At 39.5% G+C, this 26,498-nt stretch overlaps 1 protein-coding gene across 1 annotated transcript in view; it reads right to left on the bottom strand.

Moving 5' to 3' along the window:
* STK32A (serine/threonine kinase 32A) overlaps positions 1 to 11,253 on the bottom strand; it is a 123,296-nt gene extending 112,043 nt beyond the window's left edge. The window contains exons 1-2 of the mRNA XM_068534533.1: positions 11,105 to 11,253; positions 7,165 to 7,312 (exon numbers count right to left, since the gene is read on the bottom strand). Coding sequence (XP_068390634.1) covers positions 7,165 to 7,216 — 52 coding nt within the window. The 5' untranslated portion in view covers positions 7,217 to 7,312; positions 11,105 to 11,253. The remainder of the gene's footprint in view (positions 1 to 7,164; positions 7,313 to 11,104) is intronic.
* Between the last annotated feature and the right edge of the window lie 15,245 nt (positions 11,254 to 26,498).

Below are 26,498 nucleotides of genomic sequence, written 5' to 3'. Positions count from 1 at the left end.
ATGCTAATAAGCATTGTGAATCTCCAAGGGCAGGATGTAAGTTTCCTAAATTTGTTTGAGTAGATTCTCCTAAACATGTATCAGGAAACATGCAAATCGGAAGCACTGGCTCCGTCTTTGATGTCTGTTTTCTTGGCCGTCTAGTCTGTTTCTCCCCGATTCCTCCAATCCCTTGGGATAGGGGAAATTAAAGCCCTCCCAAGTTAAAAGTGTTTGTTGCTATAAACTAGTGGATCTGAGATTATTTATGACAAACACCTTAACTAAATATTCGACCGTCCAAGATAACATAATGGTTTTAAGAAGCTGATTTTCGGGCTTCCCCGGTGGCGCAGTGGTTAAAAATCCGCCTGCCAATGCAGGGCATACGGGTTCAAGCCCTAGGCCGGGAATATCCCACATGCTGCGGAGCAACTAAGCCCGTGTGCCACAACAACTGAGCCTGCGTTCTAGAGTCTGCGAGCCACAACTACTGAAGCCCGCGTGCCTAGAGCGCGTGCTCTGCAACAAGAGAGGCCACCACAATGAGAAGCCCGCGCACCGCAATGAAGAGTAGCCCCTCTCGGCAACTAAAGAAAGCCCGCGTGTAGCAACGGAGACCCAACGCAGCCAAAAATAAATAAATAAAACAAATAAATTAAAAACCAAAAAGAGGCCAATTCTTACTAGGGAAATTTTCATTTTACTTTCCCAATCATTTTAACAAAAAATAGTAAATAATATCAGACAACATAACTCACGTTTGAGAGGGGGAAGTCTGAAATTCATTTGCCTACCCACTGGGTACAAATATGCAATGCATGGACATTAAAATAACAAAGAAGAGTCTCAGAGTCCTTCATGGCTGGAATCAATTCAGTAACCTCCCATTTCTTTTGGATTGCAAATCTGTGGCCAATTTTTTTGGCCCAACTTTTTGAAGGACCCAGTGCCTCCCTCACCAAAGAAGATGTAGGAAAACTGGAAGCGGTCACATATCCTAGGAGACAAGTGTTGCCAAATGAAAGTGGAACATTGGGTTTTCAGCAAGTCTGAAGAACAATGCAATAATTGAGCTCTCTTTGCAAACTCAGGGCATTGATGTACTCTTTGTAGAGGCATTTTAACCTAAGGCCAACTGTTCTTAGCTACAGCACTCCAGAAGAAAGTTGTCTCTTGGTTTAACTAAACCAATTCTATCACCTCTACATTCTTTGTATATGCTTGGAAACACATACTACTTATAATGATTGCAAGATCCTCTTCTGTTGCCCAGACTGTGAATTATAACCAAGTCCACTTTTCCCCATACTAAAGAATTTCTCTAAATCAGCCTGAAAACCTCAATGATTGGACTTTAAAAATGTTAATTTTTTAATCAAACAAGCAAAAGAAAAAAAAAAACCCAAACAAAACAAAAAGCACTGCATTCAGAGAGAGGAAATAAAGCAGATATAATGAACAAGCTATAAACATTAAAAACAAGTATCACCTGTACTTCTTTTCTTTCAGAAAACTTAGGATGCTTTTCTGTATCATTATTTCTCATAGTATCCACATGATAGTTGGGTCTGGGGGACAACTGTCACTGTGTCTGTTGATCGAATGGGATTACTTAAATAATCTGCTTTGGGCTTAAATCAGAAAAAGTAAGTTTATCGATTTTTCAGCCCAATGAGTTCTTGATTTTGCCTTAAATGAAAATACAATCATCCCAGGGGGGATCACAGAAAAAAACAGATAGGATTATGTTTTTGTGAAGTTAATAATTTGGCTTCTTTTCAGAGGATTTATATAGGTTTTCACAGAATCCATACAATCTGCCATCTGGCAATTCAGCTCTGTTGATAGAAGTGTGAATAGGTCATATTAACTATGGCATCTACACAGTTGCATGTAATCGATTTTGTTTCTTTTAGAAGTTGAAATACTTCAAAGAGTTCATGCTCAGAGACTCTGACACTAGTAAATAATATTATAACTAGCATTAATTGGGTGGTTACTTTATATGAGACACCTTGTTAAGTGTTTTATCTGCGTTATTTTATTCTATCCTCACAATGACCCAGTGAAGTATGCCCAATTAACTTGTATTTTATATATGAAGAAACTGAGCTTACAGAGGTTTGATAACCTGTACAATAGAAGGGTTTGGGTTTTGTTTTTTTTTTTTCAGATTAATTCACTAGTAATTATTCAGATTTGGGGACTTTTTTCTATTGTATTTCAAATCCCTTTAGAACACTTTATAATTAGTCAAGTTGACTCTGGTGTTTGATGGCTGATCAGGCTATATCCCCTTTGCTTTTTCTCATAGAAATACACAGATTGCTAGTCTGTGGCACAGCTGAGATTTGAAACTGTGTATGGGTTTCCACTACCAGAGCCCTGGCCTGCTATGTCAGGTGGTCTCCCACTACTAAAACACGAAACATAATTAGGTGGAAGACAGTGTGCTGGGTGGTTCCTCAAAAAATTGACGAATTATCATATGATCCAGCAATTCTGCTTCTAAGGATGTACCACTTGAAAACAGGGACTTGAACAGATACTTGTACACCCGTGTTCACAGCAGCATTATTTATGGTAGTCAAAAGGAAGAAACAACCTAATGTTCACTGATGAACGAAAGAATAAACAAAATGTGGTATCTGCATACAGTAGACTATTATTCAGCCTTAAAAAGGAATGAAATTCTGATACATGCTACAGTATGGATGAACCTTGAAAACTGAAATAAACCAGACACAAAAGGACAAATATTACATGATTCCACTTATATAAGGTACCTAGAATAGTTAAAATCATAGAGACAGAGTAGAATGGTGGTTGTCAGAGGCTGCGGGGAAGAGGGAATGGGGAGTTACTGTTTAATGAGCACAAAATTTCAGTTTGGGAAGATTAAAAAGTTCTATGGTGGTGGTGATGGTTGTCCCCAGATGTGTATATACTCAATGCCACTGAACTGTACACTTAAAAATCGTTAAAATGGTACACTTTATTATGTATTATACCACAATAAAAAAATGTAACTAGGACTTGGGTTTGCGCTAAGCCACCAAAGAAAACAACAGTATCATGTGAGGTCTACCTTGTAAAAAATCACTTAACGGTAATTAACTAAGCCTTCTGCTCTTCCACAGCAGCTGTAAAGCTTATACTTTGTTTTCACTAAATAAAGATCAACACAAGTAACTAACAGAATGATCTCAAGATCAGTATCAGAGGGAACAGCATGAAACACAAAGTGTCAGGATGAATTCCAGCAAGAACAGCTTATCTCAAGGGACATCCACTAACATCTTATTCCTTAATTACCTTCAAAGTGAACCAAAACATTTTTTCCATGAGAAAGGAATCTTGAAATATTACTTGGGAAAATGGGTACACATTTTCTCCTCAAGTCTATATATTGGGAATAGCAAACACTTTGAAGGAAATATTAGATACTTTTCCATCACATTTTGGGATTCTTTTCAGCAATATATTAAAAAGAATTAAATTGGTTCATTTAAGTGCCCTAGATTCTGGCCCCATTTGATTATTTATATAAAAATAGATCAAAAATGATATAGGCATTAATGTTCTTGGATTAGTCAGTGCTTTTTGTTGTTGTTTCTTGGTCAGAAGCCTCACAGCAATCAAAGTTTAACCTTGTGCTCAATCCAGACCTATGAAAGGAGCCAAATCACCTTTATAGGATTTACTGATTAAAAAAAAGTAAATAACCGGAATTTCATACTTTTCCTCCCCAAAACTCAGTGATCTTGTAAACAAGTTAATATGGCAGTTAAATGCGATCCCTTTCAGGACTTCCCTGGTGGCGCAGTGGTTGGGAGTCCGCCTGCCAATGCAAGGGACGTGGGTTCGAGCCCTGGTCTGGGAGGATCCCACATGCCGCGGAGCAACTAAGCCTGTGGGCCACAGCTACTGAGCCTGCACTCTAGAGACTGCGAGCCACAACTACTGAGCCCGCGTGCCACAACTACTGAAGCCCACGTGCCTGGAGCCCGTGCTCCACAACAAGAGAAGCCACCGCAGTGAGAAGCCCACACACCACGACGAAGAGTAGCTCCTGCTCGCCGCAACTAGAGAAAGCCCACGCGCAGCAACAAAGACCCAACGCAGCCATAAATAGATAAATAAATTTATTTTTAAAAAATCCCTTTCATAATATACAAACTCATCCTCATCGGAATGTGAAGACATAGGCAACTGGTCATTTCCGATTTTGTCATTACTTGCACTTTTTCCTGTGCTTGAACTGTTCTGTTATTACGTGAGTGGCTTCCCTCACCTTTTTCAGGCTTTACCTCAGATGTCACCTCGTCAGAAAGGCCAACCCTGGCCACACCCTATCTGAGGTGGTCTCCTTACCATCACCCTGTCACTCTCCCTAAGATCACTCAGAGTCATTTCCTTGGTGGCACTTTAACACTATCTGAAGTTATCTGGCTTATGTATTTGTGAACTAGTTTATTGTTTGCCTCCCACCATTAGAATACGAGCTCCACAAGGGCAGGGGAAGGGCCATCTTGTCTCCTACTCTGTTCCTCACATCTAGCAGAGGGACGTCTAGCAGAGCGATGGGCTCATAGTAGGGTTTGCCTTTCTACTTCTGCCTTGCAACTGTGTGTGTGAACGGACTCAGAGCTTCACCCCTGGGAAGTGCAGACATACCATTACGCTCAGCTCTTGTCTCTAAGGGTGCTGCTGTAGGCTCACCTCATTGGCCTGGGGGGCAGGACAACAAAAAGTGGTGACCTAGAGGGTGTTAAGAAAGATCCGCTTGCTCCTTAAGCCTAACCTCACCCCAACCTAGTTTTCCCAGAGCCCCTTGAAGGTACTTATAAAGTGGTACCTGATTTCCCATTTGCCATAATCCCTTGGGGCAGTTGCTTTCTTGGGCACTCCATGAGACCAAGGGCTGGCTGGATTAAAGATTTAGACATCTCTGTATTTTCTCATTATCATGTTACCCTAATACCTTAAAACAACACATACCCCTAGCAAGTAACAAGCACGAAGCTGGCCTCTCTTACCTCCTCTGTTCTCTGAGGACCAGCCTCACGCACATTAGTTTTGAATCTGTAGGGAGCACAGTGAACCAAACAAATGAAATCCAAGCCTTCTTGCCTTCCCATTTTAGAGATGGAAAAATCAAGTAACATCCCTGGCCTCTAGGTCCTTGACTTTACAGCTTGATAAAGCAAAGCAAGGCAACAGATATGAGTGGGAAAAAGTTTTCTTAAGACCATTTTCAAACTATATAATTTAAGGGTTCCTATGAAAATATTTTGTATAGGTAGTCATGATGCACCTCTAAATTGATAATGAATAGCTGGCAACAAGGCATCTTGATCGGTTAGACATTTGTGTTTTAAAGGGTCCAACCAAAGACTCAAAACTTAAGATCGCAGCAGACTTCTGTTTGTCCCCCAGCCGTGGCAAATAGCTAATTGTCCCCTTCTTTTGTAACAAAACATAACTCCTTGTATTTAGAAGGTTCATGGCCACGCAAGATAACTAACTAAATTTCCCAGTCTCCTTTGTAATGAAGCATGTGCATGTGAGTGAAAGTGACAAGCAAGAGGCAGAGCATATCCTTAAAAGAAGTGGGCTCGGTCTCCCCACTCTTCCCCTTCCCACTGGCTGGAATGTGGATGTGGTGGTGAGCCATCCTGAGGCATGAGGGTGACAGTAACACTCTAGGGCTGGGAAGGGAAGGAAAGAAGCCAGCTTGTCAGAGCCAGAGTCCCTAACCCTTCGCAGCCACATCTCACCTGAATTACTTATGCCTAGATTGTTACGTGAGAAAGAAAAACACTACCGTCTTCTTTATGCCACTGTTATTTGTAGTTTCTGTTTGAGCAAACTTTCCTTGATGATTCAGATGCTACTTCATAATTTTTGCAAAGTGCCTTTCGGATCTCAAAATGATAAACTTTTGGAGTTGAAAAAGACCTTCACGGTTACCACCCTCTCCTCTCACTTGATGAGGAAATTGAAGGTAAATAAACTCCTTGAGCACACAGGTAGCTGGTAATAGGACTAGTGTCCGGATCTCCTGGATTTCAGTTCATTGTTCTTTTTCTCTGTGGTCCATTTAGCAGAACTCCCTGGAAATGACTCTGAGGGCTGCCTCTGGGGGGCCTGGATAACTTACTAGCTAGGACCCGGGGCCGCCTTTGTCCCAGGCAACCTATAAACAGTATATGCCTACAAGGCTGCCGTAAAGTTTCCCTTTTCTCCAGTAAAACGGATCCTTTTTCCTATGACCTAGCATTGTGGAATTTGGCTAGGACCCTGGAACGTGCTAATCAGAAGCTGAGAAGGCACCAACTTGCTTGCCTGACTCCACTCTATAATATTATGAGTATCAATTATCATTCACATGCAACTTGATAATATAAGAATTTTTCTATAACAAGTAGCAATAGGGGTAACTTCAACTGTCAAGGGAGCAGCACAGAGAACAAATAAATCATTTTGTTTCAAGGTCTTCTATCCACCAGACGCCAACCCATAGCTCCCTTTGGACAAAGGGCATTGGTAGAGTTGTGATTAAGAAAGCTGTATGATATCACTTATATGCGGAATCTAAAAAGAAATGATACAAATGAACTTATCTACAAAGCAGAAACAGACTCATAGATGTAGAGAACGAACTTATGGTTACCAGGGGGAAAGGGACAGTTAGGGAGTGTGGGGTTGACATGTACACACTGCTATATTTAAAATGGATAACCAACAAGGACCTACTGTATAACCCAGGGAACTCTGCTCAATATTATGTAACAACCTAAATGGGAAAAGAATTTGAAAAAGAATAACTACATGTATATGTATAACTGAATCACTTTGCTGTGCACCTGAAACTATCACAACACTGTTAATCAACTATACTCCAAAATAAAAAAAAAAGTTAAAAAAATTTAAAAAAAGACTAATACATCACTTTTCTAATTAAAAAAAAAAAAAAAAAAAGTTGTCCAAGGTCCCATGGAAAGTGGAAGGTAAAAATCCAGCTCTTTAGCATACCAGGTCCTCAGGTTACCCTTGCAGTTCTACCTTTTTTTTTTTTCGTTTTAAAGGCCTTACATGACAGTTTACTTATGAAACAAGGAGCTTATATTTGAATTTTGCAAACTCTATGTTTATATACAATTATCGCACGTTTCTCACCATCATCATTTTCATCAAACACCGGTGGTTTGCTTGAAGTGTTGGCTCCCATGGTCAAGTCTGCCCAGACCCGGATCCTCCAGTTACATTATCCCAGCAGAAACATTCATCTTCACGTAAAAGAGGACCGGAAACCTTAGCTAGATATCTAGGAGAGAAAAAGAAATGGTGTCCTTATGATATGGTGTCCTCTAGGTAGCCTGATTATAGACGATGGCCGAAAATTAACCTCATCTATGCCCCTGCAGTGGAATTTTTTTGTTCTTGAAAATAATAATTTCAGAGAAAACAGAGAACATCAAGCATCTGGGAGTACCCACTACATGGCCTCATCAGAAGTGGACCTGGACTTACAAAAAAGGAGGAAAGCAAAGTATTTTTCTAAGTGTGAAGGCAAGTTTAAAATGAGGTCAGCAATACTTTATTTAACCACTATAAACTAAAAAATATTTTATTGTGACTCTCCATGTCTTTGAGAAAACATGTTAATTTTAAACATTTTTTTGATGTGTGATCAGCAACTTATTTTTTTAGTCATAAAAAGACATACCCCTCTTTCCTCCTACCCTGGAAGTTACTACAACATCAAAGGAACAAGTTCTGAGTTTGGGCTTGATCATACCGGCAAGTCGCTGAGTTTCATGGAACACATTACTTTTTTTCCTTTCCCTGAACTTGAAGATCATTAACGGTCCTTACCTCAAAGACAAATTAAATGTGATTTCATGAGATAATACGTAAAGTCTTTTCACAGCACAAGTGCTTGATAATTGCAGGCCACTAGGGAGCCCAAATTGAATGACATATGTGAGAGCTAAAAAGCCCTGAAAGTTGTGTATTTATGGCTTTGTTCATTTTTAAACATAAATAACTTTACTTTCTTGGAAACTGGTAAGGAGAGGCAGCATCCAGAGTTCTGGTTCTAAAACTGACGCTGATAAGGGCTTTGGCTCAATGACCTAATCTCTCATCTCTTAAATGGGAGAAACAGCAGCGTCTTCTGTAGGAATAACAAGCTCAGATGCCTACAAGAGCCAGAGGGAAATGCGAATAATTGAGCTGGACCAGGTGGAAGACATTACTGCCTGCTGGCGACACTGGTGACCTAGTGAATCCAGGCTCCATCTAAAAGATGTCACTGCTCTTGGATCGAAAAGATGGTTGCTAAGTGGAAACATGGGCCCAGGGGCCAGGTCTTCAGATTTACCCAAAAAAGGGTAAAGATCCAGATGTTACATAAAACTGTATTTAAAAGTTCGTTTTATGTAAAGCAACTATACTCCAATAAAAATTACTTTAAAAAAAAAGTTCGTTTTAGCTATGTGGCTTGAGCAAATCTCATGTACAGGACAAATACAGCTCGTGGCCTATAGTTAACGAGACAATCTGTGTGAAACAGCTAGCACCACGCCTGGCACATAATTTGCAAAGAATTAATATTAGCTATTGCTATTTTATTAGTAGTGGGTATTTCCTTATCACGTATTATTTTTTTAAATTTGACACCTGTTGATTTCCTCTTGGAGTTTTTGCATGTGAAGGAAATACAGATCAGAGTCAGAATTGAAAAAAAAGTATCCCACGTGAACCTGGGCTAAGGATGAGTTATTGAAAAGGAACTAGAGGAGCCCCGGAGCAAATCTAGAAGAAAAGCTCCTTTTCCTATTAGGGGAAATGTAAGTAAAGCCTTCATTTGGAAGGCAGACTCATTAAGGAAATGTGGCTTGTCATACTGAAAGCCAACTGCTGGCAAAGTGCCTTCTGGACTTTAAAAAGAATCATTAAATGGAGAGCAAAGACAGAGTCAGCAATTAGGAAGCAAGTGATTAAATGGTATGGGGGAGGGGAGAGAGGGGCAGGAGGTAACAGGTGTCTGGAGGAAGCTCAGAGGGGATGATGGAGATGAGGAAGATAGAAACAACTCAACTGTATCTCTGGGCTAAAAACAAAGGGCTTTTAATCCCAGTGGAAAAGAGGATGAGGAAGAAGCAGGTGGGATGCCCTTAGTGTTTCCTTGTGGGCTAGGGAGAAGCAAATGGGGTGCCCTGTGTGTTGCATTACTGCATTTAGAGTCCAGAATAAGTGGGAAATAGTGTCAGGGCTGAGCCACAGATGACATTAGAGAGGCTCAGTCCTAAAGAGAACATCCATCTGAAGGAGCTGCAGTTGTTAATACTACTGACTGGGGCTATGTTCTCTTTCATTTTGTGCGTAAAACCTCAGTACATGTAGTTTTCACACCACACCCCAATCCTGTCATTCTTAGATTTTTCTTCACACCTCAGGCTTTTCTCAAGTAGCCCATCTTCCTGCAACACAAGATGTACCGAGCACTGACCTTGCAAGTTGTCAAGTCAGAAAGAGAAAGAGGAATATTATCACAATTTGCCATATTTCTGAGTTGCATTCTGATGTGCAGACAATTTTGTTTACCAAAGATCCAGTGATTTTTTTTTTTTTAGTGGGAAGAAAATATGTAAACAGGGAACAAATTTTGTGTATGTTTGGGGGATGAACAGGAGGCTTGGACTATCGGGTGGTGGTTTCTCCACTGCACTTAATACTCTCAATCCAGTCTAGAATGGTCTTTATCTTTTTCTCCCTTCGTGGATAACCAAATTGGTAACTTTCCCTCAGATCCAGAAAGAAATCAACGTTTTTCTGGCAGGAAAGTGGAGACACATCTTTTCCGTTCCGCTGAATAGGGCCCAGAAGAGCTATAGGCCTCTTTCCTGACCTGATATTAACTCTGCAATGTTACATAACCGCTTTTTGAGATGCCAAGCAGACAGTCGCCACCCATGGAAATGAACATCCTAAACAGAAAATATAAGAGAAACAGCAATGTGTCTTACAGGAACACGAGGCGTTTCCAGATTCTACCTTGACCTGGCCACTTATCAGATTATTAACTGCAGACGACATTTGACCTTTGGCCTATACTTTTGGGAGATGTCAACACGTGAGCTGCTCCAGGCAGCTAAGGCTCCCTAGGTAAAGAGGGGTCTTCTTCAGGAAGAACCTATGTTGTGATGCAAGAAAGTTGTAACTTCTGACAGAACTGTCTAGTTTTTTCGTCACAGCCCATGCATAGACATAATTTATTTTGTTTGCATTTGAAAAACAGAACTACTTAAGCTGAGACAAATTTAGAAATGTGAGAAAGAAAGAAAATATCCTGAAAAAGACCCAAGTTACAACCACTTGCAGTTAAGTATTGTTTATATTTCATCAACTTTTGCTTCATCATTTTTATATATTAAAACCGTAGGTAAATAGTTTTTCCACCTCAATCCTCATGCCAAATTAATTCCCCTTTCATACTTCCCCAAAACAGCCACAATTGTGAATCTGGTATACATTTTACAGTCCACTTTCTACGATTTTACACACACGACATGTCTTTTCAAGTAAGTCACCTAAATGACATCATACAGTAGGTATATTTTGCATCTTACTGTAATCATTACCATTATACTTGTGCGATCTAGCCACGCTGATCTCTACAGCTCTGATTCCTGCTTTTTAAGCGCTGCATAGCAGTCCATTGTGTGAATCCTCGGCACTTTGTGTAAAAACGTTCAAATCCTTCAGCTTAGGGGGTAAAATCCTGGTGGAGATGAAGCCAGCCATCAAAGGCAGTGTTGGCTTGTTTTGAGACTGGAGGAGAGAAACAAGCAGAAATACCTCCCGTACTTATCTCCACCCAGCAAATATTTATTGACGTCTGTCCGCATCTGGACCCGAGTCAGAGGCTGGGGGACAAAGTAGGGTACAAAATAGCTAAGAAGCTAGGAATGGTCCCAGCCCTATCAGATTGTGGTGGGTCATCCTGCCTGCCTGCCTTTATATCTCTCTTCCGTTTTAACTTCCTAGCTTCCCAACAGTGCCCTTAGTATGCAGGTTTACTTAAACGGAAAAAATCTAGACCATCACTCACCTAGATCTCGGCTCTCGCTTCACGCCTTCCGAGAAGCTCACACTGGTGCTTCCACCCGCGGAGCAGGAGCTAAAAGATCAACTCCGAGAAACGAGGAACAAGCAGGGAAAGGCACCTACCTGCCTGGGCGTTCCAGCGGCCGCGAGCGCGGGGCGGGGCGGGCTGGCACCTGCAGCTGCCGAGGGGTCCGAGCGCAGGCCGAGCTCGCAGCTCCTCCGGGAGGGGTGGTTCCGGGGTCGGGGCAGGGGCGGGGAGCAGACGGCCGGTGGGGAGGGCGGTCCCGGGCGCCGTGCTCCGCCAGGGGGAGGGCGAGGCGGGAGGGCGGCGCTGCGAGCTGGCCTCGGGTCCTGCGGCGCATTGGCAGGATCCGGAGCCGCAGAGACGCAGAGCGCGACCCAACTTCCCCGACCGAGACCCGGTTCCCCTGAAGTGACCCCCTTTCCCCCATCTCCCACTCAAGATACCCGGGCAGCGCCGCCGAGGATGGTGGATATGGAGGTGGCGGATAGGAGCCTGCAGATCTCAGATGGGGAGAGGCACGATTTCCTTTAATACTTCCTAGGGGTGTTACGAAGATCCAAGAGAGGGTTGAGAATTTTACAGATCCCGACATGAAGGATCACGTAACGATTACGGTTTTGCAGATTTCCTCGTTTTACAGCTGGGGAAATTGAGACACAGAGAAGAAAAATACTTGTCCAGTGTAACATAATTAATGGAGAGAACCTTTTCTAGACCCGGGTCTCCTGGCTCCCAGCCCCCATTTTTAACATCAATCCCACTGGAAGTTTCTTTGTTCTCTCCCATGGCAGCTCCCTGTACTTCCCCTTTGTAATAATCAACACGATTGAAATAACTTCTTACTGTTTTCTCTCTAACTCTAGAGTCACACACACTTAAGCCATCAGAGAATTGGCACATAGGTTTCTTATTGAAATTGCCAGGGTGTGAGATGGTGGGCAGTGGTGAGGCGAGGGTGAGGGGGGAGACACCGGAGGGTGTAGGTTTAGTCTGGGAGTGATGTGAGAACAAGCTTCTACTCAAGTCCAGCGTTTCCCTGCAATGTGGAAATACCAGCTCTGCGTTGCCAAATATTCAGATTTTAAAAGAGAAGCGAGACACGAGAACTTCTGTGAAATCTCGTATCATTTATAAACATTGGCAAGTTTTAAAAATGTTAAAAACTGTGTTGGTCCAACAAAATGTGTCTGTGGCTGAAACGTACTTTTCAGACTCCCACTTTTTGATCTTTCTAGATGTAAACTTGCACCGAGTGCAAGAACTACCTTGGCTTTGGTCACCTTGTTTAGTACTAGCTCATACAATGGTGTCTAATGCATCTTAAATATCTGCTGAAATTGTTGAAGCTTTTGGTGGTCACCTTATAGTCAAGAGCCCCATAATTTACTCAAACAAATATTTCAGAGTAATTATCTTGTTTTATTATGACTTAGCCTCTTTCGTCTTCTTTCTATTACCTCAGCCATGGGCTACGTTCTATCCTAGTAATGTTCAAGGTTGGAATAACCTTGAACTTCAACTGGCCCACTCTCTCCTTTAGCAATGGGGGTCCTGAGGAAGGAATTTGCCAAAAGCCACACAATGAGTTGGTGGCAGAACTCTGTAGAACCTTACTTTATATTGCCAACTCCTTATGAAAACCTGTTTGAGAGAGGATCGGATGATATAAATGAACTTTTAAAATGGAATTTGGGTCAAGTTCCAAAAGAGGGCAACCAAGTTTAGAAAAAAAAGAGAATTTTTAAGGAATCATTTCGGGGAGAGGATACTATTTTTAAGGAACAAATCAGACACCTGATTGAAAATACATTGTTTTTATATACCACCTGGTAGTTTCCAAAATACTTTGATTGTCTTCATGGCATTGGAGATGCACTACAGATTTATTGGACCCCTATTATTATCTCCCCCTGTCCCCTAGGAGATAATGATATCCATTTTATCACTGAGAAAACTGAGATTGCAATAAAGTAGGTTGAGACTAGAAGTGATGTCTCTGGAAGCCTCTTTTTGGTCCTGGCTTGCATAAAGGGCTTTGGAATCAGGCAGCCTTCTACCCAAATGTGAGCTCCACCTCTTAATATCTCTTGAGATGTTTGCCAAGTCACTTAAAGGTCCTAAGTCTCAACTTCCCAATTTTAGTAAAGGGGATAATGGTCATTCCTATCAGCTATGATTAATGGGAGGTTTAATGAGACAATGTATATACAGTAATGCACTTAGCGTGGTGCTAAGCAGCACAGAGTAAGCACGCAGAAACTGGCAACTGTTAAGGCTGTCATTTTAATTAGCAGGCTGCCAGGTTCTGCCCTAATACTTCTCAGATATCTTCTATAAACCATTCTTCTGTCGGTACAGTCACTTCTGCTTAAAATAAAACTACTCATCAGTCCTAATGTATTTAATCATGTAAAGACTTGGCATACACGGGTTTTATAGAAAAAAATAGTGATTCTTGTATCATATGTAGTCTATCAAATGCAGGTCTGTTTCAAAGAGCTGGCTGTGTTTTACCCTTTTATTTATTCAGTTGTTCATGCTCTCTTGTCTCTATTCCTATCTTAAACATAGCTGTTTAAGGGGACTGCCATAAAGCAGTTACTTGGGAGACTAACCAGGCCAGATACTTATGACAATCTTTGGAGCCACCCAGTGGAGAGGAGAATGAAGTGACCAGTAAACCAGTGAGGAAGTTTTGTCCAGATAGATACCCAGAATTTGAAAACTTTTTTTCTTTAAGTCATGGCTTGCAACACAAGTGCTAATACCACACCAATCCAACCATTCCATTCTTGGCTTGAAGCTGTCCACTGGGTTCCACAGCATTGAGAATAAAGTGACACTCTTTTATCCCGTCCATTCCCTGCCAACTGGTCCAATGTCATCTAGGACCAGTGTTCTGCTCATTCCACCCCAGCCACCATGGCTTTCTGCAGACCATGCTAAGTGTGTCCCTACCCCAGGACATTTGAATGACTCTTGTTTATGCATGGACATGGTTCTGGACTCATCATTCAGCTATCAGTTCACCTTTCCCTAGTTCAGAGAGACCTTCCCTCAATTTCTTACCTGAAGTTGTTTCCCTGCCACTTTCTCCATTCCCCACCATGTACTCTAATTTCTTCCATCTTATCACTCATTACAAACTATAATTAATTTGCTTATGTAAGTTCTTTGCTATGCTTTCCCCCACCGGATGCAGGCTCCTTGGGGGAAGGAACATCTGTCTTATCCACCATTATACATCCAGTGTTGAACCAGTGTTTGGTAAATAGAAAGTGTTTAATTAAATAAATAAATGCTTGTCTATTTCCACCATTTTTTTTCACTTCTTAGTCCAGGAGGAAAATACAAAGAAGACGTATTACACCTCAAAGCAGTAACCATTCCCATGATGTAAATGGACACTTATTGGGCTATATTTAAAACATACAAAGACAAGTAAGACATGAAGCTGGACATGAGAATTTTGTGGTTTGGATGGAAGTGTAACTGCAGCCTGAGATTGATAGGTGCCCAGTGGGAACCCCTGGAGAGCACTGGCTGAATCGGTTACTTCTGCCTGAAGGTGTCAGAAGCTTCAGTAACTTGATCAGTGTCTTGAAGGATGAATGGAAGGTCACTAGATAGAGAGCAAGGCATTCCAAATCTGGAGACTGGAGGCCTACAAAAGCATGATATCTGGGGAGACATATAAAAAATGTAGTGTAATTGGAAAATAAGGAGTATAGTGGGAGTGAGAAAGGATGGAAGAAAGATCTGAGGAACCAAATATGCTATGGAAAAGAGCTTGAAATTTAAACATAACGGCAGTGGGAAGCCCTCAGATGTGTTAGGCAGGAAAATGGACCTCATTAAGTTGAGTTTTAGTAAGATTGCTCTGCCCTCTCCACATAAGACAAAGCTTTATTTTCTCTTGGTCTGACATGCAAATTATCCTCAGTTACTAAAAAGATAAGTTCTCTTTTGTAACAATAAGAAAATTCTCCTTAGTTATCCAATAAATCATAGATCCTAGCACAGTGTCTCAGATTTAGTAATTTGCAAATATTTGTTGAATGCAATTTAATGTTCAGTTTTACCTGGTTTGTCCACTTCTACCAATTTACTCACTTGTAGAAACTGTGTGATAACCTGACATTTCTTTTAGCTATTATCCTTGCAAAGACCCTCCATTTTGTTTCTCAATTTCATTAAATGAGTTATATTCATAGTTTCGAAACGGCCTTTACAAATTCTGTAACCTCAAGTTCACGATTTATTTAACAACCCATTCCTGCAGAGTTTATCATTTGTCTACAGTGGGGACAACATCAGGCCAGAAGCTGGAGCCACAAAGGTAAATAAACAACCCCTGTTCTTAAGGAGCAATCACTCTAGTGAGTGTACAATATGTACCACGCTGGCTTCACCATTCAGCCTGTGAGTGTGACAGTTTAATTGAGGAGAAGGAAACAATAAGATGTAATGGAAACATTTTATATTTATTGTCCAAAATAAAGAGATAGATATAGTATCAAACTGTTCCCTCATACACGCTTACTCAAAATAATTAACTGAAGAAGAGAAAGAGAGGAAAAATGGATATGAGTTAAAGCACATGAGAAATGAATAGTTGTGGTGCCCACTGTATATACACCCGTGTGCTCATTTATTCCACAGCATTCATTGAGAAGGGAATCATTTAATTGTTGTCCAGAAAACTTGCATTCTTGGTGAGAAAAAAATTTTGTTAGCGTCAGACAGACCTGGGTTTGTTTCTTGAATTCACCGTGTAAAGCTTCATGCCCTTGTGAAGTCATTTAGACTCAGAGTCTTTGTTTCTTGATCTGTACAATATGGATGCTAGTAGTACATATTCCCAGTGAGTACTGCAATGACTAAATGAGATAGTGCATGAAAGCACTTTTTGCCATGCATGGTGCAGAGAGATACCTAATAATTGCATTATTATTACTATTATTACACCAAATACCTCTCTTGTGTACAAAAAGTGTGAAAGAATGCCCATGTTACTGGGCCCTCCTCAGCACTGTTGGTTTGGAAAGATCATTGTTGGGAGACATGGTTAGAACCCTGAACTAAATAGATACGTATTTTAAGCTCATCATCTAACAAAAATTCAGGCAAATTAGCTGGCAACTTCAGTCCAGGGTAATAGGGGCGTGATAACAGAAGTTAGAATGCTCCGCGAGTACATAAATGAAGCACATGGCCTAGTCTAGGGGTGTCAGCAAAGGTGTCACAGGAGCATGGTACCCAAGCTCAGTCCTGAAGGTAAAGTACACGTTAGTTGTGCAAAGGGAAGGGGAAAAGAGTGCTCCAGCCCGAGGGAACAGCATGTGCAAAGCTGTGTGGGTAAGAGAGAGTGGATTGTGCTCAGGGAAACCAAGGAGCTTTAGTGTGGCCAGGTTGTGAAGGAGGAAAACACCATCCACAGAGAAAACAGCAAGTGCAATATCCTGACAGAGGCAGTGTGTACTCCTGTCACGACAAACCCATAAACTCTGTGCTGCTATCTTCTGTTTTCAGAACAGAAAACAGAAACTCAAATGGTGCCGTAAGTTTCCCAAACTCCCAGCTCTGGTTTACCACAAAGTCAACATCCTTTTCATTACACTATAGGCTTCCTCTCTGTATGGCATATGTGTGTGCGTGTGCTTGTATGGATAAGTGCATGTGACACAATTTTAATCCCTTCTTATATCATAAATGTAACGATCAAAAATATAACCTTAAAGAGAGAGCATTCCCATAAAGTTGTTTTAAAGCCAGAAGATTTCAACCTGGCTTTTCTGATGTCAGCTACTCATATTATTCAAGCAAACGATCTATGAATGACAGCTCACAATGTGCAAAGGATTTAATTTCTTAAACAGTTTCTGTATATTATAAAGAAAGAAATGAGACACTCACAGCTTGACTTTGTTCTCTACATCATTAGTTTATACCTCACTCTTATGAAAGACTGGATAAAGCTGTGACCATGAGGGGACGGAGTGATCTTATTTACCTATAAACAATTTAATTTAATTCCTTAAGTCACTGGTTCCCTCCTCAGGCCTTTACTCTCAACACACACACACACACACACACACACACACACACACACACATCCCCTAAATAGTCATATATTAGAATATTCAGGAGCATGTAGGAACGGTCAATAGACTTGGTATTTACATAGATAATATAGCAAGCTAATAAGTATTCATCTACCATTTCCACTCTCCTTCCTTTATCTTGGTGTTTTTCTTGTTTATTTGGATGTCTTTGCAATGAGCTGGCCTTCCATATGACCCAGAAGTGCAGGGAATGACATGGGGTTGTGTTCTGACAATGGAAAATACATCTGATGAAATTATATTACTTTTTTTAATTGCCTAAGGAGATATTTAAAAATCTATTAATGTATAAATACATATTTTTCACGTTTAGGGTGAATGTTAGTTTTCACTGGATTAATTTATGTGTTTTGTTTTAGACTCTCTGCCTCCATTTGTGGATTTCTGGGGATAGTGTTTTTTTCCCTAAAAAATTGCCCTCTTTAGACACAAATGTTTCTCAGTTTAGCCTATCCATGGTGTAATTCGAGATATTTTCTCCCAGAGTTGCTGTGAATTTTTGTATTTTTGGGGGCCATTTCGATGAGAAGTTTAGAAAAGGCAAATAGGAAACAATCTAGGATATAAATCAAACTAGGAAGTAGTGAAATATCTTCAAGTGTCTCTGAAATTAAGGGTAAAATGCTGTCCTTTACTCCTCTCAAAGCTCATCTCCGTTCAGTGCACATCGAAGAAAGCATGCTGTGGTCCTCAAGGGCACCTGACTTGGTTTTCTAAAATTCTGATTTTTTCATCATTTTGTACACTGCTAGGTATGGAAGTGACTTACATTTTAACAGATTATAGTATTGAACTGTAAAAGAGGAATAGAAGAAAGAGAAATTGTGTATTTGGCTTTTTTTGTATCCCGAAGTAGGCCACATCTTCTGAATGCTAGTTATATTCATGAAGCATTACTTCTGAACAAAATTCTGTTGTATCATTGGTCTATGTAATAATTTCAAATATACCTCATCTTTATTGTGGCACATCCATCCTTTGGTGAGTGCTGTTAATAGTTTGGTTTCTACAGGGAATGGCTCAGGACCTAGGGAATGGTGGTAAAGATTCAGCATTTTAAAAGGAGCCTTTTGGAAGAACTACATGCAGTACTTTGAAGGTAAATTACTAAAGAAATTTCAGTGTATTTGTCCTAATCAAAGAAGTATCTTTTCCAAAAGTGTCTGTAAATTGTTCAGATCAGCATGACACAAGTTCACAGTGACTTATTTCAAGTAACTTCCAAGTGTGAAACACTGTCCTTTGGTGTACTTAAAGTCCATATGATTTTAGTGAAAATCCAAGAAAGAGTCTTATTATCCTTCCTTGCGTCTCCCTTGTTCTAAGTAGCAAGTAATAATAATAATGATGATGATGATGATTAATGAAGGAAAAGAAGAGAAATAGATTAAAACTACTACTAATAATAATAGATATTTATTTAACATTTTTTATGTGCCAAGCGCTGAGCCCAACACTTTACTTGCACCCCGTCATTCAATGCTAACAATACCAATTTTCAGTCAAGAGTACTGGAGCTTAAAAAGGTTGGAGAGTTTGTGCAGAGTCACAGGATAGAAGCCCAAGTAGTCTGAATTCAAGGTCTGGGCCTTTCATCACTATTAAATTTTTTTCTTCTGTATGACACTTACAAATCTAGAATTAGAGTACTGGAGTTCCCTTGTCTTCTGAAACACTCTTTGGATTTAGCTCTGTACTTGGGGAGATGTCACTGGCCCATACCTAGGATCAGACTTTCCATCTGTGAAATGAAGAGGTTGGACTGGGTAGTTTCTATGGTCCCTTCTAGTACTGTTATTCTGTGACCAGGGAGCACGTACTGTGACCTATGGTTAGAGTAAACAGCCAACTCTGTTTGCCCTGGATTGAAAGGGTTACTGAGATGTGGGACTTTCAGTGCTGATATCAGGACAGTCTGGGGCAAACCTGGACTGTTTGTCACCTACTACAATACCTGTTCTCTTGACCTCATTATTCTGAGCACAACCATTTTTTCAAGAATTCTTTGAACTCCTTTGACTGGGACTTCCTGTTTCTTAGATAAACTTTTGAAGAACTAGAGTGTAGAGTAGATTATTCAAAGGGAGGTGGGCCTGCTTTTTCCTCCCCAGGCATGGTACGCTTGAGTGGTTGGGATAGTATCACCTTCCTTTCCTTTTACTTCAAATGAGTGGGCTGGTTTGTTTTGCAAATTTGCTTTTGCTCTGATACTTGAGGAGTGCACACTGACAAGATTACAGCAGTAGTATTCCATCTGAAATGATCTCCACTGATGAAAGGAAATCGTTATGTAGTAAGGGTAACTTCATGTTATTAAACACCTACTCTTCAAAAGGCATTTTGTGTGCACTAAATGAATTTTGAAAGCAGTGATTCCAAGTAGCTATTATTATCCACACTTTAAGGGCAAGGAAGCTGAGACTCAGAGAAGTTCAGTAACTTACTGAAATTAACAGCTAAATCTAAACTGGGATTTGAACACTGGAACCCCCAAGTTCAGAGTCCCTATTTTTCCCATGCAAATGGCGACTTCTGCTGTTCAAAACAGCTACAGTTTCTAGTTTCTTTGAATATGAGTGCTGCTTATGTTCTTGAAGATTCCACGTGACATACATTGAGATGTCTGGCTTCTTGCTTTCAAATCCTGACTTTCTTCCTATGCAGAATAATGGGATCCTTTCTTCGACAGATATGAAGCAAGTGCCTTATGTACTGCTGTATATTCGCCCTACTTTGTACGTTTCCTGTTTCATTAGAACAGAGTTATATTTCCAGTTCTTTAAGCAAAGGTGTATTTTTATCATTAGAAGAAACAAGGTCAGTAGAAAGTTGAAAAAAAACTATTTCCATGGACTTAGGTAGTTCAGGCAACAAGAAATAACATTTCAATGAATCTCAGCGTTTAACAGAATTTACTTGTTAAAACTACAATTCTAGGGGCTTCCCGGGCTTCCCTGGTGGCGCAGTGGTTGAGAGTCTGCCTGCCAATGCAGGGGACGCGGGTTCGGGCCCTGGTCTGGGAGGATCCCACATGCCGCGGGGCGGCTGGGCCCGTGAGCCACAATTACTGAGCCTGCGCGTCTGGAGAGGCCGTGATAATGAGAGGCCCCGTGCACCGCGATGAAGAGTGGCCCCCACTTGCCGCAACTGGAGAAAGCCCTCGCACAGAAACGAGGACCCAACACAGCCATAAATAAATAAAATAGTGTTTAAATAAATAAAAATAAAAAGCCAGCTTGTATATCACCTGCTCTTTAAAAAAAAAAACAAAAAAAAAACTACAATTCTAAATAATATGAACTACAAAATGTGTCTGCTCAAATCCAGTATGTAATACTAGAAAATCCTTAACTCTAAGTATAAAGAAATAGATGCAAATCTAATTTTTGAAATCTAATCATTAATTAGCATTAACACAGTTTTTGCAGTGTCTAAACAAACAAAACTGCAAAATTATGGGTGTATTACGAACATTTATTGTATGCTTACTATGTGAATTTAATCCTCACAAAAGCCTATGGGTAAACAGTTTCTCCTTTTGTACTAATGCACAATCTAAAGTTCAGCCAGATTAATTTATGTGACTAGGAAATATGAGAGATAGTATCAGAGACCATACTGGAACCTTAGTCAACCTAATGACACTCGGATATGTTATCTCAGAATTATTCCAGAAATTTTTTTGTTTTTGAATTCTTTCTCTGGGATGTTCTATTGTATATTATAGTAAGCCTAATTAACTCAGACAAGGTTACTACTTATGACCATATTTAAATTATTCAACACATTTTAATGCATCCATTGTTAATCTGATTCCATAATGTACGTGTGTATGGGATTGCAAACACCCTGGCTACTCTTACACAACTAATTAAGAGTTTAAAAAATGTGTGAATTATTAATTCAATTTTCCTACCTTTATTTGACTATTATGGTAAATACACACCATACTTTTCTACCTTTATTGAAAAGCCATCTTTCTTTCAACCATGGAGAATTAGATAAACTTTTCTGTAGAGGACATTTTTCTTCTTAATTAATTATGTAATTTTAACATCTGACTCTCACGAGACGCTTAGTGTGTTTCCTCTGCTGCTCAGCTATTTCCTCCTTCTATGTTAGTTGTTCTTCTCCAGCAACAGGAACTGAATGTTACCCAAATACTAATAAGAGTTAAAGAAATTTCCAATTATATTTCAGCAAATGAGATGTTTCTTTTCACATATATGGAGAAATTAATGGCTCCAAAATCCTTTAAAAGAAGAAAAACTTCATTTGCAAAGATTATAGAAAGCAATTAAGTTCTGAACTAATAAAACGTTGACTTATATTGATAGTTAATATTAAATAGTTTTCAGTTTGCATAAACCAAAATTTAATCAGAAGTAAAATTCTACTTAAGTTTGCATAATTCACTGCAGACTCAAACACTTGTAAAAGCATGTGTAAGCATATCATTAACCAATTGCAAAGGATTATCATACTAACATGAAATATAAATAGCATTAATCATACTTTGATTTAGAGTATTTTTCCTAATGATTCCTCCACCATTCCTATGGGGGAAGGAGGGACTTATTTTAGCTTCTGAAATAGAAGATTAGAGAAGTTACTTGTTTTTTATAACTTTAAAAATATAACTAGTAAATAGTGAACAATTTGAAAAATAGAATGCATCCTCCCAAGACTCCCATAGTGTTCACTGAACTTACTTCTTAGCTGAATTATGAAATACTGACAAACTTCATGTTAAATTTACATCTCAGTGGCCTCTATCAGAGCCCCTAATTTCAGGTCAAATTCCTCTCTGTAGTCCCCCATAAATTCCTGGTTCTTTCTTATTTTTATGTTTGGCATTCCTTTCTTATGATGAATTTTTTATAACAAAATAATAAAAGTAATATAAATTTTATAATAAAATTCACCTTTTTAAAGTGTGTTGTAAGATGAGTTTTTGACAAATACATATATTCATGTTATGTTACTTGCCCTTTTTTTTTTTTAATTGGGGTGTAGTTTTTTTTCAATGTTGTGTTCATTTCTACTGTACAGCGAAGTGAAACAGCGTTCCCTGTGTTATACAGCAGGTTCTCGTTAATTATCTATTTTATACATATTGGTGTATATATATATCAATCCCAATCTCCCAATTCATCCCCTCCCCCCTTTCCCCCCTTGGTGTCCATACGTTTGTTATCAACTCTGCCACTGATACCAATTCTCTTGACTTGGCATTCAACCCGCTATTTTCTCATCATACTTTAGCTTATACTTATTCTGTAAAGGATCAATTAGTAAATATTTTAGACTTTGTGGGTGTACACCCTCTGACACAGCTACAACTCTGTGTAGTGTAAAAATGGCCATAGACAATATGTAAACAAATAACTGACTATTTTCCAATAAAACTTTATTTATGGACACAAATATTAATTACATACGATTTTTACATTTCACAAAATATTATTATTCTTTGATTTTTTTCGGTGATTTAAACATGTAACATCTATTTTTAGCTCACAGGCCATACAAAAACGGGTGATGAGGTGGATTTGATCAATGGGCCTTAATTGGCCAAAGGATCATAAAATCATAAAATTCAGTGTAAGTTCTTGAAAGCATCTCATCTAGTACTTTCTTTTTAAAAATCATATACAGAAATGAAGCTCAAAAACAGCAAAGGAATCTAAGTGGTTTAAAAGAATTATATGGAATGTCAGAGAGTCTGCACTGGTCAACCTGTAGTGGCTGCCTGGAGTGCTGTGCTGGGAAGAACCGTGAGGTCCAGTCTGGGCCGACTGGGAGGAAAATCGTGTTGTGATTGATTGATGATGTCTGCCTTGAGTGCCGCAGTGGAATCAAATCAGAGGGATATTTAATGTATGCAAAGTCACCTGTTTGTGCTCTGCTAAAGGAGAGGGAGAAGAGGGTGGACCAAAGAGACAGAAGTCAAGATTGTATGAATGAATGGTAACTTGAGAATGAGGACGAGAACAAATGAATGAACAATTGAAATACTGCAGGCTCTTCTGATTGCCTTCCACTCAATGAGTATATTCCTCAATGTGTGAGAAGATGGGTAGGAATCTCTTGTTCCCTCAGTCAGACACATTCACCATACAGAGAGATTCTAGGCTTTAAAATACTGTCTTTAAAAATTGCAACATGTCCCAGATGCAAGCTACCTACCTAACATGGTGTTCAATCAGAAAAAAAATAAGAAGAAAAAAGAAGTATGTTTCAGTAAGAAAGAAAACTTTGGCTGTGTTGGATGTTTTGAAACATGTTACATTTAGGTCCAACATTGAACTTTCCCAAATGCAGTTTTGACTTGATTCATTTTTACCTTATGTGATGTGCTTACTACCCAACCCCCTTGAAAGATGTGTCTCTACTGTAGGTCACAAATTTGACATTCCCTGTTAAGCCCAAGGTAACACCAGACATTAACAACTCAACTTTTAATTTTACTTGGTACCCTCACCCACAGGGGTACAAGGGATTAAAGAATATGTCAAATGCTTAAGGAAGGATGCTGCATTGTCACATTTAGGAGAAACTGAATCAATTTATCCTATTCTTTTGAAGTTAAGAATGACCTTCTAGAATGGTGTCTTTACTCATTATTTATTCTTTTTCTCAGGCTTTTATATCTGGAGTAAGGAAATAGCAGGGCCAGAGACTATTCTTTACTTTTCTGATAACTTTATTGGATGATCAAACCACGAGTTTACCTTAGTCATTCAAGTATCTATACTAACTGTTCACCCTTGCAGCCACCCTACAGAACAAGTGGGATCAGACAAACAGGAGTTCAAGCAACGATACTGAACTCCAGCAATATAAGCTCAGGCCCTTGCCCAGGGTCAATCTTGGTCTCTGCCTGGTTTGCAGCCCATGACGATACCGATACCAATTTACATAATCATGAGTTACAACTGCCATTTTTCCACGCTCAGCACTGCTTCTATTATAGGGAAATTGGTTACGAGACAGAAAGGGAACATATACAAAAGCATTTAGAATTCTAAATATCATTCCTTTCTTTGTTCCTAATCTATAGATATTTCTGTAAATCCTTTGAAAAATACAGAAGTGGTATATTCTAAGTACAAACTGGAGTATTAATCAGGGGTTAAAGATACCCGGTTTCTATTTAGGCTCTGCCTTGTGTGCTGGTTATATTCGACATCTCTTATCTGTGGGATAAAGAAAGTACTGTATCTGTCTCTTTTGGCACAAGGGAGCTATGAGAGTAAATGATATATTCTGCTTCAGTATAATTCCTTAGTTAATTGCATTACTATGTAAAAATTATGATAATAAATGTTATTGCTCAAACCATTATTTGTGGTTTATGAAAAACAGGCTTATTTTCCCCCAATTAGTTCTAATGTACCAGCAGATACCCTTTTTTTCTTACAGCCTATAACTGCTAAGTACACTCTTCCAAATTATTGGTTAGGCAAGAACAAAAAATCCATTGCCCTTGCTGTATATTAACTAGAAAATTGGCACAAATAATCTTTGTGTTATAAATAGTTCCCTTTCATCCCAGATGCAACTAGAAAGTCAAAGGAAATAATGTTATAGATGAAGACAAGCATTCTTTCCATTTTCTGGAAGGAACACAATGTTGCCAGTGTTCAATTTTTTTCCCTTTCATCATTTCCACAGACACTGCCTAATTGTGTAGCCCTGATAATTTTCCAAAGAGGCTTGCTAACATGTGAAGGATCATATTTTCTGGTGATAAAGAGACATGACAGCTCTCTTTTACAAACCCCCAAATTCAATAATTCCTAATTTTGTTTTTTGGAAAGTTAATGCTATACGGGTCAAGGTAAATGTCTTTCTAAAATCTTAGTGTTAAGTTAGCTTTTCTTTTTATTGTGGTAAATAAAAACCCATAATATGAGACCACCCTCTTAAATTTTTAAATGTAGAGTACAGTACTGATAGCTGTAAGCCCAGTGTTGTACAGCAGATTTCTAGAACATTTTCATCCCGCATGACTGAAACTCCATACACATTGAATAGCAACTCTGTGCTTTCCCTTCTCAGCACATGGCAACCTCCATTTTATTTCCTGCTTCTATGAGTTTAACTACTCTAGATACCTTATATTAGTGAAGTCATGTAATATATGTCCTGCTGTGTCCTTATTTCTGTTAGCATAATGTTCTCAAAGTTCATCCATTTTATAGTATATGACAGGATTTCCCTCTTTTATGACTGAATAATATTCCATTGTATGCACATACCACTTTTTAAAAATCCATTCACCTGTCAGTGGACATTTAGGTTGCCTTCATATCTTGCCTATTTTGAACAATGCTGCACTGTACATGAGAGTGCAAATAGCTCTTCAAGATCCTGATTTCAGGGTTTTTTTTGATAAATAACCAGAAATGGAATTGTTGAATCATATGGTAATTCTATTTTTAGTTTTTTGAGGAAAAGCTTTACTGTTTTCTATAGTGGCTGCACTATTTTATATTCCTACCGATAACGTGGAATTCCAATTTCTCCACATCTGTAATAAAACTTGTTATTTTCTGGGCTCTTTTGATAATTGCCATCCTGGCAGGTGTGAGGTGCTACCTCATTGTGGTTTTGACTTGCATTTTCCTGATGGTTAGTGCTGTTGGCCCTGGGCTTTTCTTTCTTGGGAGATTTTTGATTACTGACTTAATCTCCTTACTAGTTATAGGTGTGTTCATATTTTCAATTTCTTTCTTTCTTTCTTTCTTTCTTTCTTTCTTTCTTTCTTTCTTTCTTTCTTTCTTTCTTTCTTTCTTTCTTTCTTTCTTTCTTCTCTCTCTCTCTCTCTCTCTCTCTCTCTCTCTCTCTCTCTCTTTCTTTCTTTCTTTCTTTCTTTCTTTCTTTCTTTCTTTCTTTCTGCTGTGTTGGGTCTTCATTTCTGTGCGAGGGCTTTCTCCAGTTGGGGCAAGCGGGGGCCACTCTTCATCACGGCGCGCGGGCCTCTCACTATTGCGGCTTCTCTTGTTGCAGAGCACAGGCTCCAGACGCGCAGGCTCAGTAGTTGTGGCTCACGGGCCTCGTTGCTCCGCGGCATGTGGGATCCTCCCAGACCAGGGCTCGAACCCGTGTCCCCTGCATTGGCAGGCAGATTCTCAACCACTGCATCACCAGGGAAGCCCTTTCTATTTCTTTCTGATTCCATCTTGACAGGTTGTATGTTTCTAGAAATTTATCTGTTTCTTCTAGGCTATGTAGTTTCTTGG

The sequence above is a fragment of the Eschrichtius robustus genome, chromosome 2, assembly GCF_028021215.1.
Source record: "Eschrichtius robustus isolate mEscRob2 chromosome 2, mEscRob2.pri, whole genome shotgun sequence".
Taxonomy (NCBI): domain Eukaryota; kingdom Metazoa; phylum Chordata; class Mammalia; order Artiodactyla; family Eschrichtiidae; genus Eschrichtius; species Eschrichtius robustus.
This window is presented reverse-complemented; position numbering and strand designations above follow the sequence as displayed.